The 14,611-nt window shown below is 44.7% G+C and overlaps 1 protein-coding gene across 2 annotated transcripts in view; it reads right to left on the reverse strand.

Annotated features, from left to right (window-relative positions):
• The window catches only part of LOC141048392 (class I histocompatibility antigen, F10 alpha chain-like), a 168,446-nt gene that overhangs the window by 10,989 nt on the left and 142,846 nt on the right, over positions 1 to 14,611 (reverse strand). Inside the window, exon 5 of one of the 2 annotated variants that reach the window (XM_073543911.1) lies at positions 4,770 to 4,862. The exons of the other annotated variant lie outside the window; for it this stretch is intronic. Coding sequence (XP_073400012.1) covers positions 4,770 to 4,862 — 93 coding nt within the window. The remainder of the gene's footprint in view (positions 1 to 4,769; positions 4,863 to 14,611) is intronic. 2 annotated transcript variants of the gene reach the window in all.

Below are 14,611 nucleotides of genomic sequence, written 5' to 3' on the forward strand. Positions count from 1 at the left end.
TCCCAAATACCCCAGGATGCTGCTTGGTTTACAGTTATTGATCTTACCAATGCCTTCTTTAGCATTCCGTTACACCCAGACTGCCAGTTTCTGTTTGCATTCACTTATCAAGAACGACAGTTAACATGGACAGTTATGCCACAAGGGGCCCAAAACAGTCCCAACCAGTTTTCAAAAAATATGAGCGAGTGTCTTTTGCCCTGGCAGTTAGATCACCCCCAGGTTACACTGCTTCAGTATGTGGATGATTTTTTGTTGTGTGCACGGACGGAGCAGGAAGCCATTGCTGCCACTGTTAGCCTCCTCAAGCATCTGGCGGCACCGAACTGTCGGGTTTCGGCCTCGAGACTTCAATTCTGCCTTGGTCAAATAATATTCTTGGGTCACTGTCTCCTTCAGGGTGCCAGACACCTCGCAGAAGAAAGAAAAATAGCTGTCAGCTCCCTTCCTTTCCAAAAGATGAAGCTGAACTCCAACGTTTTCTTGGACATGAAATGTATATTTTTGCCCGCATGACGTTGCAGCAATACTGACACTTCAGCAACCAAGACATTTGACTGTGCAAAGACACTTACGGCTGCAGTGTTCACTCCTTTTGCCTGATTATGTCAAGTTACATCGCTGTACAACAATCAACCCCGCTACTTTTAACATAACATAGTTCTGAAGGCTGAAGGAAGACCTTATGTCCATCCAGTTCAGCCCATTTTTAGTGCAGCTGTTCTGCATTGTTGATCCTGGGGAAGGCAAAAAAAACCTGCAGAGTAGAAGCCAATTTTCTCCATAGGGAAAAAAATTCCTTCCCCTAAGCTGGGTCAACCATCTACCTATAATATTCTGTTATTCGTAACCTTCTATACTGTTACTCACAAGAAAAGCATCCATTCCTTTCTTAAATTCATTCAGTGAGTTGGCCATCACCACTTCCTCAGGAAGAGAATTCCAGAGCCTCACTGCTCTTACTGTGAAGAACCCTCTTCTATGTGAAATTGTCTTTCCTCCAAACGAAGAGAATGCCCCCTTGTTCTTGTCACAGTCCTTGGTACAAACAGTTCATTGGAGAGATCTCTGTATTGCCCTCTGATATACTTGTACATATATATTAGGTCTCCCCTAAGTCTTCTCTTTTCTAGAGTAAATAGACCTAATTTTGATAACCTTTCTGGATATTGTAGTGAACCAACTCCATTTATCACTTTAGTAGCCCGCCGTTGAACCCTTTCAAGTTCAGTAATGTCTTTCTTGAGCACCGGCGTCCAAAACTGCACACAATCCTCCAAGTGTGGTCTGACGAGTGATTTGTACAGAGGGAGAATTATGTTTTCATCTCGTGTCCCCAGACCTCTTCTAATGCATCCCATCACCCTATTTGCTTTGGTGGCAGCTGCCTGACACTGGGCACTCCAATTTAGCTTCTTATTGACTAAGATGCCTAAGTCTTTTTCCATGTCTGATTTCCCCAGCAGTTTCCCATCACGCAACAATATAAACTTCTATCAAGCACCTGGGGGTTCAACATACTCACCACACATCTAGATGAGTTACTTGAGAGATCTAGTTTTTAAAATGGGGTCATTTGTGGGGGGTTTCCACTATTTAGGCACATCAGGGGCTCTCAAACTCGACATCACATCCGCTAATGATTCCAGCAAATTCTGCATACAAAAAGTCAAATGGCGCTTTTTCCATTCCGAGCACTGTTGTGCACATAAACAGTAGTTTTACTCCACATTTTGGGTATTGGCATACTCAGGAGAAATTGCACAACAAACGTTATGCATTTTCTCCTGTTACCCTTGTGAAAATTAAAAAAATTGGGGTTAAAAGAACATTTTTGTGGGAAAAATTTGATTTTTTTTTTTCCGCGGCTCAACGTTATAATTAAACTTATGTGAAGCATCTAGGGGTTCATGGTGCTCACACATCTAGATAAGTTCCCTGAGGGATCTACTTTCCAAATTGGTGTAACTTGTGAGTGGTTTCAACTGTTTAGGCACATTAGGGACTCTCCAAAGTCAAATCGCACTTCTTCCCTTCGGAACCCTGTTGTGCACCAAAACAGTAGTTTTCTCCCACATATACGGTATCGATTTACTCAAGAGAAATTGCACAACAAAGTCCATTTTTTCCTGTTACCCTTGTGAAAATAAAAAAAAAATTGAGTCCAAAGTAAAATTTTTGTGAAAAAAAGATAAAGGGAATCTGTCACCTACTTTTGGCGGGCTATTTAAATGAGGTCGGTCCGGTCTGATGGGCGGTGTTTCCGATCTTTGCTGCCTCCCCATCCTTGGCCGCTGTTTTTTCATGAATAGGTGTAGGTGTCCGCCATTTTTCGCACGTGCGCTAAGCATTCTTGGCTCGCGAACGCGCAGTATGCTTTGCCCAACTGCGGGCAAAGCCGAAAAGCCTGACTGCACATGCGCCGGTTAATTAGGCCCTGGAACACAGCAAAATACTTCCGGGGCTTAGTTAACCGGCAAAGCATACTGAGCATGCGCGAGCCAAGAATGCTTAGCGCACGCGCGAAAAATGGCGGACACCTACACCTATTCATGAAAAAACTGCGAAAAGCGGCCAAGGATGGGGAGGCAGCAAAGATCGGAAACACCGCCCTTCGGACTGGACCGACCTCATTTAAATAGCCCGCCAAAAGTAGGTGACAGATTCCCTTTAAATGTTTATTTTTTTCTTACACATTCCATTAATTCCTGTGAAGCACCTGAAGGGTTAATAAACTTCTTGAACGTGGTTTTTCAACAGCTTGAGGGGCGCAATTTTTTAGAATGGTGTCACTTTTGGATATTTTCTGTAATATAGACCCCTCAAAGTGACTTCAAATATGATGTGGTCCCTTAAAATAATGGTTTTGTAAATTTTGTTGGAAAAATGAGAGATCGCTGGTGAAATTGTAACCCTTATAACTTCCTAACAGGAAAAAAAAAATAATGTTTCGAAAATTGTTCTGATATAAAGTAGACTTGTGGGAAATGTTATTTATTATTTTGTGTGACATCACTCTCTGATTTAAGGGCACAAAAATTAAAAGTTTGAAAAATTGCAAAATTTTTGGCAAATTTTCGTGTTTTTTCTTTTAAAAAATAAACGCAAGTCGCATCGAAGAAATGTTACTAGTGTCATGAAGTACAATATGTCGCGAGAAAACAATCTCAGAATCATTTTGATCCATGGAAGCGTTCAAGAGTTGTAACCACATAAAGGGACAGTGGTCAGAATTGTAAAATTTGTCCTGGTCAAGAAGATGAAAACAAGCATCGGGGTTAAGGACATGTTGCAGCCAAGATCCTCATATGTTTTGAGGAGATTTTCGACCAACTCTTTATAGTTTTCTGCTCTTACGTATCCCAAAAAAATTAGTTACCACTAATGCGATTGCTACTCTTTCAGCCTTTTCCTGGTCCTGCAACAAACTGAGAAGCTTCTTCAAGATGAGGAGTTTATCTGAGTTCCCAGAAAGACTCCTTCCATTTTCTTTGCTTCACTCAACATTGGAAATTTATCAAAGAGAAACTTGAATGCTTTTTCTTTTTTATCCATTGCCTTTACAAAGGTCTTCATTAGGCCCAACGTGATATGCAATGGTGGTAACAAATTCACCTTTAAGTCTCCACAGAGGGGCCACAAATGTTGGTCACTGTTCAGGCACCTCAACAGCTGTATCATGTTGTCATAGACCTTCTTTGATGTGGATGGCATAACCAACTGGAATTGAAGGTAGCACATTGCCATTATGCAGCAAGATGGCTTTTAGGCTTGTTTTGGGTGACTTGATGAAGAGTCTCCATTTCTCTTGATTATGACTTATCTTCACAGCTTCCATTAAACTTTTGATGTTGTTGCATGCCACAAGATCGCCCTCTTTGAAGAAGTATTGGACAAGATCTTTAGCGCAGTTGCGGAACAAAGAAATTCAAACATCATCGCCCGCTATAAGATTCCACTGCTGTAGCCAGTAACCTAAGAGCTCAGCCATACTCTTGGCAGATCCAAATCCCTAACAAGGTCATTCAGTTCCCTTTGTGTTATAAGGTGTGGTTCAGTTGAGGTTGCTGGTAGATACCAAGTGCCCTCTTCTTCCTCACTTGACTCGACTGAAAAGGTTTCTGGTGCTTTTGGCAGTTCTATGTAACGTCATTGCCGGCGTCACTGCGTGGTCCCCTGCCTTCTGAACTCAGCATTGACTCTGATGAACTGCTAAAATCCATCCTGCTCAAGACAAAGACAAACTGCACACTCACTGAGGGAGCAGATTACAGCTTCCTCTTGACGAAGAGAGGAGCAGAGTGAGGGAGAACCGGGCAATGCTGCTGATTTTTAGTAAGTATCTCACTATGGTGCTGGATTCACAGCTGCACTGCTCAGTACAGCTGCATAATGTCCTCCATGCTGCTTCTATTTCAGAACATTTACTATATAGAGACAGAAGAACAGAAATCTCTCCTGTGTGTGCTGTGTATGGGAGACTTCATTGCAGCTAATCTACACCTAAAAATTCAGAGATAACTGAGAAGTAGAGACAAAGTCTGCACAGACGGAAACTGGTGAAAATGTAAGATACAAGTCATATAATTGATTGATATACTATTATTCCTCATGTACTCACAGGACACTTATTCTGAACAGTCACCTGATATGACAGGTACGCTTTACTGAAGGGTGTGGAAGAAAAATTTGGCAAATACATTTATCACATCTTTTGCTGTTTATTTAGCGGAATATATCATGAGTAGTGCGGGATTACTGACACTTACTTCTATAAAAGAAAAATCCACCAATGCCGAGAAGAGCGACGACCACCACAGCTACGACCACAGCGATGACCCAGACACTGGACTTCTCTGGTTCTGGTTAGAAAACAGAAATATAAATCTGATCTGTGGATTATACTGAGAGCGTCATGTATCAGCCGCACATTAGTCTCCTCCGCTGCACTGATGATATTTGTGTGGTGTATTAGTATGACATATACAGGAGTACAGTCTACATTTCTGTCTCTTCATGCTCCTCCTTAGGACCTGATCAGAGGTTGCAGATTCACAGTGGGATTTTCACTGCTGATTCTGTGGCAATAATCTGCGACAACTTCCCATCGCTATTCTAGCGCTACCATAATTGTACAAAACCTCGTTCACACATTGTAGGTTTTCACATCCACAATATATTGCAGGTTTAACTGATGATTTTTGCCACAGATTTAACTCTTGAGAACAAAATCTGCAGAAAATTCCACATTCACTTCAGGTCAAATCTCAAACTGCTCCTGATTTTACGTCTGGTGATCACTTGTTGAATATATTTAGGTACATGGAGTGATGTAAACATGACTGTACAATACACTGCTCCTCCATACTACACAGACTTGTTCCTTGGCACACAGACAACAGAAGGGTCAGAGAAAAATGTTATTGTGAGGAAGACGAGGAAAGTGCAGGACGAAGGAACATCCCATGCTGTCTGTGACCTGAGAGGGAAGGTGTCTCATATTTACCTGGCCGCGGTTCTGCACCGTCTGTCACTGATGTTGGGTGCCATTCTAGGACTTCAGTGTACTCTGAGCTCCTCCAGTAATTATAGTTTAATTCTGTATATTAGATCTTGCTGTCTTACCAACAACCGTGCCACTACACACACCAATCCATGTGCTCGGGGCCCTATTTCAGTCTTTCCCTTATACACTCATTCTCTGGCCTATTATTAGTGTTATTACATCTCCTGGTGCAAAATATTGCTGATACTTATTTTGAAACCTGACCCAGCTTGTTACTTCCTTTTTTTTATTTGATCCTTTGGATCAATTTATGTATTTAACCTAATTAACCTTAATTGTCTTCCGATTTTGCCTCCTGGTTAGACCTCAGTTGTACACTCCTGTTTAGGTCTCTGCCTTCTGGCTCTGTGTTGCCCTCTGGTTCTGACCCGGCTGGTAAGACTGATAATATATATAATTCACTGCATTGACAAGCTGCTACTGTGAATAGAGGGCTTGACACTGAAGAACAGTTCAGTGTATTGGGTTGGAAGACTGATAAGATTTCCTTGAGCCCTAGGTGGCTGTCACGATGACCCGTCCTGTGTGACGCGACCCGCAGGCCGGTAACTGAAACTACAAGACGCGGCACGTGATATTGTCCTGTGTGACACGGCCAGCCGGCCGGTACTACAACAACAGGACACGAGGAAAGGGGAAACAGTTACAACGGTGGGCCCTGCGATAGGGAAAGGAGACGTGGAGACCTCCTGCACTCCCCTGAATCAGTGTCCCTAACGCTCCTAACGTTCCCTATGCCGGTTCCACACCGGGCACCGATCAGGAACCTGTCACCCTAGCACACCCTACACCTATCCCTTCCTAGGGAGCTGGGTGGCGCAGGCACTGGCCCCACTGCTGTACTAATACACACTAAGGAAAAACACAAACAGGGAAACACCACTTAGCTTTACTCTGTTGCACTTGCTCCTAGCAACAGAGTCCACCACCAGAATGCAGCTCTCCTCCTGAATAGCTGACACCAAACTCTGTCAGAGCGACAAGGATATCCCCTCTGACTCCTTCCACACCAGGGCTAAGACAGTGCTGCAAGGAACGCTCTCCAGCTCCATCCTCCACCAAGGATGGTTGAAATGAACACTATCACCAACACTGATAGGACTGGCGGAACGCACCAAATTATAAAATAATAGTAGGTGCGTTCACAGCCCGGGGTCCACTGTGCAGAGGTGGTACACTGCTGCTAGGTAATGGCGGAAGGATAGAGCGGCGTAAAAACAGTCACACGTGGGTTACGTCACCCAATGTGAACAGGAGCGGACTCTGTTAATTCACAGAGCCGCACAGCCGCTGAACGTGGATGCCGGAGCCTGTTTAACTCACAGAGCCCGGCCAAAGAGCGCACAGCAAGCGGCCACAGAACTCTACCCCAAGGACAAGGGGATAGAGTCCTTCTAGGCCCACTGAGCGCGTGGCGTTGCTGCCACGAGCGCCACTATAGACGCTGACTATGGAGTGTGGAGCACGGGGCACTGAGGCGTGCCGAGTCACTGATGATGGCTAATGCCTGACTCAACTCTGACCTACCTACGCCTAAGTCTGGGCACTAGCAGGCTAGGCTGCACAACACATGCGTACCAAGGGTAGGGGTTTCATAATGAGTCAGTCACCAGAGACATTCATACGTGCATACACCACTCACTCCTTATAGTCTGAAAATACAGGCTATTCTAGTGCATGGCCGAGCGGCCATGCGAACCTTTTATAGCCGCGAGCATCCGGGACCTTCCTGGCTTCTCGGATGGGCCAATCCGAACACGAGCAGGACCTGAGCACGTGACCCTTGATCTCCAATGGGAGATCACTCCATGGGCATGCTCAGTGGCCCAACATGGGGACTTAGTCCCTGGAGAATCTCGCTGCTGAGCAGCATGCATTGCCATAGCTGCGCCAGAGGTGGCAGCAGCAACCAAACCCACAGAGCTGGTCTGGGCAGAGCGCCGGGACCGACGAGTTTGCTTAGCAACCTCCTCTGCGACTGGAAAGGAATGGGAGACCGCTGGAAGTAAGGCTTGGAATTCCCACTGTGCAGCGACAGGGACCCGACGCCTAACATTGTAACACCTGTGACTCTTTTACAGCAGAGCCAGAGCAATCACACCTGCATTATAATCATGTGCACTAACTAAAGAAACCAGAGTGCAATGATGCTCCCCACCACCGGGGGGCAAATTTAGAACAAAAGACACCACAGTGCAATAATCCTAATGGCTACTGGGGGCAAAAACCAAACTTAAGCACAGCTTAAACAAAAAAAAGGTTACCTGTGCTTTATATCAGTCCTGATCCAGCATGGATCATGACAGTACCCTCCCCTTAATGAGGGGCCTCTGGACCCTCAAGACCACTCCTCTTCAGGGAACCACCCACAGCGGAGACGCCCAGACCCAGAGTTCACCCCAGCAACTACCTGCACGTCAGGTTGATAAGAAACAAGCCCGCTGGAATTGGCAACGTATGTTCTGGAGGCACCACACATCTCCGAAGCGCTGACCTGGGGAACGAGTGGTGTATGTGTATGTTTGGTATGAGCTGGTAACACTCCACAACACACTTCCACTGGATGTTTTTTGGTGGCCACCCATACATGCTCGTTCACACACAGGTCCAGACCTGAACGTTTATTGCCACTTGTTCGTTTGTCATCATTTGGAGAACTCTTTCTGGGATTGACAACAGAGGTGCCCCCCTGTGTCACAACACTCACACCCCCGCACTTCACCAAGGGGTACACCACCCTCCAACCCCTTCCACCACGAGGTCTGCGCCTCCCAGGGTTGGCCAATGGCGAGGGTTGAGACTTGCCCCTACTCTCCTGCAGCACATCTGTTGCTCTCACCAGAGAGGAAGGGGTCCGTTGAGGAGAGACGGCAGAGACAGTAGTTCCTAGGCAGCAGCCCTCACATGACTGCCCCCAGCTGACCACTTCCCTCGCCCACCAATCTATTACCAGGTTATGTCTTTTCAGCCAAGGGAGGCCTAAAACAATAGGTACTGGCAATCCCTCCTAGACGTAGCACGACAAGGACTCCTCATGATGTCCTATACGTAGATGGATCTTCTCTACGACTTGGGTCAAGCTCCCCTGGCTCAGTGGAACCGAGTTTATGGCCTGGACGCTAATAGGTTGGGCTAGCATCAGACCATGAGTCTGGACAAAGCGAGCATCCACTAGACTGACTTCTGCTCCGCTGTCCACAAGCACCGGTATCACCTCCGGTTCCCTGCCAGCCAAGACCTCTGCTGACATGGTACCTTGGGAGGGCAAAATGAAGGAAATGTATACTCCCTGATCGCCTCCCTCCAAGCGACCAGGGGAATGCAGCTCCTCAGATGGCACAGATAATTTGGCATGCAATGGGCAAGCTTTCAGGCCATGACCAGTCTGCCCACACTACAAACATGCCGACACCACTCCCCGAACCGTAGGCAGCTCCGAATACAAACTAGCTCCTCCTACTTGCATAGGTTCGTCAGGAGACTTGGCATGAACTAGGCAGGCTCTCATAAAATGGCCAGGCTTCCCACAGGAAAAGAATACCCCCCCACCACGACGAGCCACAGACACCCCCTTTTTTGTATCAACAACACCGGGCTGTCTGGGTTCCTCCGGCCGCACTGGTGGGTCCTCCCTAGCGAGGACATCAGGGGGCACTTTTTGTATATGTCTTTCCTTGAGGCGTCTATCCACCCGGATGGCAAGGGACATGGCGGCCTCCAGCGACCAGGGGGCGGCGTACTGCACCACAGTATCCTGCAACTTTGGAGACAAACCCTGCACAAATAGACTCAAGTGCAGGGTCATTCCACTGAGTGTTAGTGGCCCACCTCCTAAACTCTGAGCAGTACTCCTCAGCAACCTGGGCTCCCTGTTTACACCTACGGAGTTGGGATTCCGCCAGGGTGACGCCATCATGATCTCCATACACAAGCGCCAAAGCCGCAAAAAACTCGTCCACGGACACCAATGATGGAGAATCGTCCGGTAGGGAGAAGGTCCAGGATTGGGGATCCCCTTTAAGAAGGGACATAATGATTCCCACCCCTTGCTCTTCACTCCCTGATGAACGAGGGCGCAGCCTGAAATATAATTAGCAGGCTTGTTGAAACACCAAGAATTGATCTCTCCCTCCAGAAAATCTGTCTGGGAGGGATATCTTGGGTTCTGGCTGAGCCTGTCTCTGAACCAAGCCCCCAAAGCCCAACAACTGCTGCAGTTACTGCACTAACTCTCCGCGCAGCCCCCTAATCTCATTAGTAAGGATCTGCAGCATTTGGGCAAAGGGCTGAACTGGGTCCATGGCTCAGCAGAAAAAAAAGTTGTCGGTTGGTGATAATGTCACGATGACCCGTCCTGTGTGACGCGACCCGCAGGCCGGTAACCAAAGCTACAAGACGCGGCACGTGATATTGTCTTGTGTGACACGGCCAGCCGGCCGGTAGTACAACAGCAGGACACGGGGAAAGGGGAAACAGTTACAACGGTGGGCCCTGTGATAGGGAAAGGGGACGTGGAGACCTCCTGCACTCCCCTGAATCAGTGTCCCTAACACTCCTAACGTTCCCTATGCCAGTTCCGCACCAGGCGCCGATCAGAAACCTGTCGCCCTAGCACACCCTACACCTATCCCTTGCTAGGGAGCTGGGTGGCGCAGGCACTGGCCCCACCGCTGTACTAATACACACTAAGGAAAAACACAAACAGGGAAACACCACTTAGCTTTACTCTGTTGCACTTGCTCCTGGCAACAAAGCCCACCACCAGAATGCAGCTCTCCTCCTGAATAGCTGCCACCAAGCTCTGTCAGACCGACAAGGAAATCCCCTCTGACTCCTTCCACACCAGGGCTAAGACAGTGCTGCAGGGAACGCTTTCCAGCTCCTTCCTCCACTAAGGATGGTTGAAATGAACACTATCACCAACACTGATTGCAACACCTGTAACTCTTTTATAGCAGAGCAAGAGCAATCACACCTGCATTATAATCATGTGCACTAACTAAAGAAACCAGAGTGCAATGATGCTCACCACCACCGGGGGGCAAATTTAGAACAAAAGACACCACAGTGCAATAATCCTAATGGCCACCGGGGGCAAAACCAAACTTAAGCACTGCTTAAGAAAAAAAAGGTTACCTGTGCTTTATATCAGTCCTGATCCAGCATGGATCATGACAGTGGCGTGGCCAGTGCTAGGACTGACCATGGAAGCCCTAAGAATTGCAACGAGAAACAAAGGCTTGGGGGGAGAAATTGTGCAAGAGATGGAGAGAAGCACTGACACTTATAGACCCCAGACACGGCAGACTGCTGTTGGCCTAACAATGGATTGATTAGTTGTCAGCCATCTGTCCTGATTCCTCCATGCACAGGAGTGTTGCTGGGTTCTCTATGTCAGAGCCACTCCCAATTTCTCTGCCCCCTTCATGCTCCTCTGGTAGTGGATTATTTTGTTAGGGACCTGATCTCTATCAGTTCAGAACCTGATCTCTATCTCTCCGACATCATCTGTCAGTGGAGAGCAGGAGGCCCCCCCATACACTGTCGGCTGAGTCAACTGATATTGGTGGGTTTAGCCAAAGCACAACTAATATGTGGGGAGACCTTTACATATGAGACAAAGGATTCCTTCACACTCGCATACAACACACAGATTACACGGTAACTGGTTTTCCATCTTCGGTTAGTAAACCGTGAGGTCCGATACAAACATGATCACTTTAATCACATTATATAATGTCTATAAACCAGGAGATTATCTGACTAATACAAGAAGGGTAACGGTGTGGACCAGAACATGAAGAGTTAAACAGTAAGTACGGGTTATTGCTTTGTTTTTTTTTACTTAAAGGAACCATATAATTGAGGATAAGAAACTCAGTAATATTGAATAGATTCAATCAGCTTCTTTCCTGATTTAATCGGTTACTTTTTCTTTCTCTGCACTGATCATTGGACTCTCAATACTGCTCACATCTGGTGTAACAGAGAGATCAGATTACAGCTGCTGCCTATAAAAGTCTATGGAGAGGGGAGGAGCTGGAGAAACAGAGAAGGTGCTGCCGCATTTAGTGACTGGAGCTTGAAAAGGAGAAACTGGTGAAACTGCAGGATACAGGTGATATAATGGCCAGATATCGTGTTATTCCTCAGATACAAGTGATATAATGGCCAGATATCGTGTTATTCCTCAGACACAAGTGATATAATGGCCAGATATCATGTTATTCCTCAGATACAAGTGATATAATGGCCAGATATCGTGTTATTCCTCAGATACAAGTGATATAATGACCAGATATCGTGTTATTCCTCAGATACAAGTGATATAATGGCCAGATATCGTGTTATTCCTCAGATACAAGTGATATAATGGCCAGATATAGTGTTATTACTCAGATACAAGTGATATAATGGCCAGATATCGTGTCATTCCTCAGATACAAGTGATATAATGGCCAGATATCATGTCATTCCTCAGATACAAGTGATATAATGGCCAGATATCGTGTTATTCCTCAGATACAAGTGATATAATGGCCAGATATCGTGTTATTCCTCAGATACAAGCAATATAATGGCCAGATATCGTGTTATTCCTCAGATACAGGTGATATAATGGCCAGATATTGTGTTATTCCTCAGATACAGGTGATATAATGGCCAGATATCATGTTATTACTCAGATACAAGTGATATAATGGCCAGATATCGTGTTATTCCTCAGATACAAGTGATATAATGGCCAGATATCGTGTTATTCCTCAGGTACAAGTGATATAATGGCCAGATATCGTGTTATTCCTCAGATACAAGCAATATAATGGCCAGATATCGTGTTATTCCTCAGATACAGGTGATATAATGGCCAGATATCGTGTTATTCCCCAGATACAAGTGATATAATGGCCAGATATCGTGTTATTCCTCAGATACAGGTGATATAATGGCCAGATATCGTGTTATTCCTCAGATACAAGTGATATAATGGCCAGATATCGTGTTATTCCTCAGATACAAGTGATATAATGGCCAGATATCGTGTTATTCCTCAGATACAAGTGATATAATGGCCAGATATCGTGTTATTCCTCAGATACAAGTGTTATAATGACCAGATATCGTGTTATTCCTCAGATACAAGTGATATAATGGCCAGATATCATGTTATTACTCAGATACAAGTGATATAATGACCAGATATCGTGTTATTCCTCAGATACAAGTGATATAATGGCCAGATATCGTGTTATTCCTCAGATACAAGTGTTATAATGACCAGATATCGTGTTATTCCTCAGATACAAGTGATATAATGGCCGGATATCGTGTTATTACTCAGATACAAGTGATATAATGGCCGGATATCGTGTTATTCCTCAGATACAAGTGATATAATGGCCAGATATCGTGTTATTCCTCAGATACAGGTGATACAATGGCCAGATATCGTGTTATTCCTCAGATACAAGTGATATAATGGCCAGATATCGTGTTATTCCTCAGATACAGGTGATATAATGGCCAGATATCGTGTTATTCCTCAGATACAGGTGATATAATGGCCAGATATCGTGTTATTCCTCAGATACAAGTGATATAATGGCCAGATATCGTGTTATTCCTCAGATACAGGTGATATAATGGCCAGATATCGTGTTATTCCTCAGATACAGGTGATATAATGGCCAGATATCATGTTATTACTCAGATACAAGTGATATAATGGCCAGATATCGTGTTATTCCTCAGATACAAGTGATATAATGGCCAGATATCGTGTTATTCCTCAGATACAGGTGATATAATGGCCAGATATCATGTTATTACTCAGATACAAGTGATATAATAGCCAGATATCATGTTATTCCTCAGATACAAGTGATATAATGGCCAGATATCGTGTTATTCCCCAGATACAAGTGATATAATGGCCAGATATCGTGTTATTCCTCAGATACAAGTGATATAATGGCCAGATATCGTGTTATTCCCCAGATACAAGTGATATAATGGCCAGATATCGTGTTATTCCTCAGATACAGGTGATATAATGGCCAGATGTCGTGTTATTCCTCAGATACAAGCGATATAATGGCCAGATATCGTGTTATTCCTCAGATACAGGTGATATAATGGCCAGATATCGTGTTATTCGTCAGATACAACTGATATAATGGCCAGATATCGTGTTATTCCTCAGTTACAAGTGATATAATGGTCAGATATCGTGTTATTCCTCAGATACAAGTGATATAATGGCCAGATATCGTGTTATTCCTCAGATACAAGTGATATAATGGCCAGATGTCGTGTTATTCCTCAGATACAAGTGATATAATGGCCGGATATCGTGTTATTCCTCAGATACAAGTGATATAATGGCCAGATATTGTGTTATTCCTCAGATACAGGTGATATAATGGCCAGATATCGTGTTATTCCTCAGATATAAGTGATATAATGGCCAGATATCGTGTTATTCCTCAGATATAAGTGATATAATGGCCAGATATCGTGTTACTCCTCAGATACAGGTGATATAATGGCCAGATATCGTGTTATTCCTCAGATACAAGTGATATAATGGCCAGATATCCTGTTATTCCTTAGATATAAGTGATATAATGGCCAGATATCGTGTTATTCCTCAGATACAAGTGATATAATGGCCAGATATCGTGTTACTCCTCAGATACAGGTGATATAATGGCCAGATATCGTGTTATTCCTCAGATACAAGTGATATAATGGCCAGATATCCTGTTATTCCTTAGATATAAGTGATATATTGGCCAGATATCATGTTATTCCTCAGATACAGGTGATATAATGGCCAGATATCGTGTTACTCCTCAGATACAGGTGATATAATGGCCAGATATCGTGTTATTCCTCAGATACAAGTGATATAATGGCCAGATATCCTGTTATTCCTTAGATATAAGTGATATAATGGCCAGATATCGTGTTATTCCTCAGATACAAGTGATATAATGGCCAGATATCGTGTTATTCCTCAGATACAGGTGATATAATGGCCAG

The sequence above is a fragment of the Dendrobates tinctorius genome, unplaced genomic scaffold (assembly GCF_039654945.1).
Source record: "Dendrobates tinctorius isolate UK_male_01 unplaced genomic scaffold, ASM3965494v1 ptg000135l, whole genome shotgun sequence".
Classification (NCBI taxonomy): Eukaryota; Metazoa; Chordata; class Amphibia; order Anura; family Dendrobatidae; genus Dendrobates; species Dendrobates tinctorius.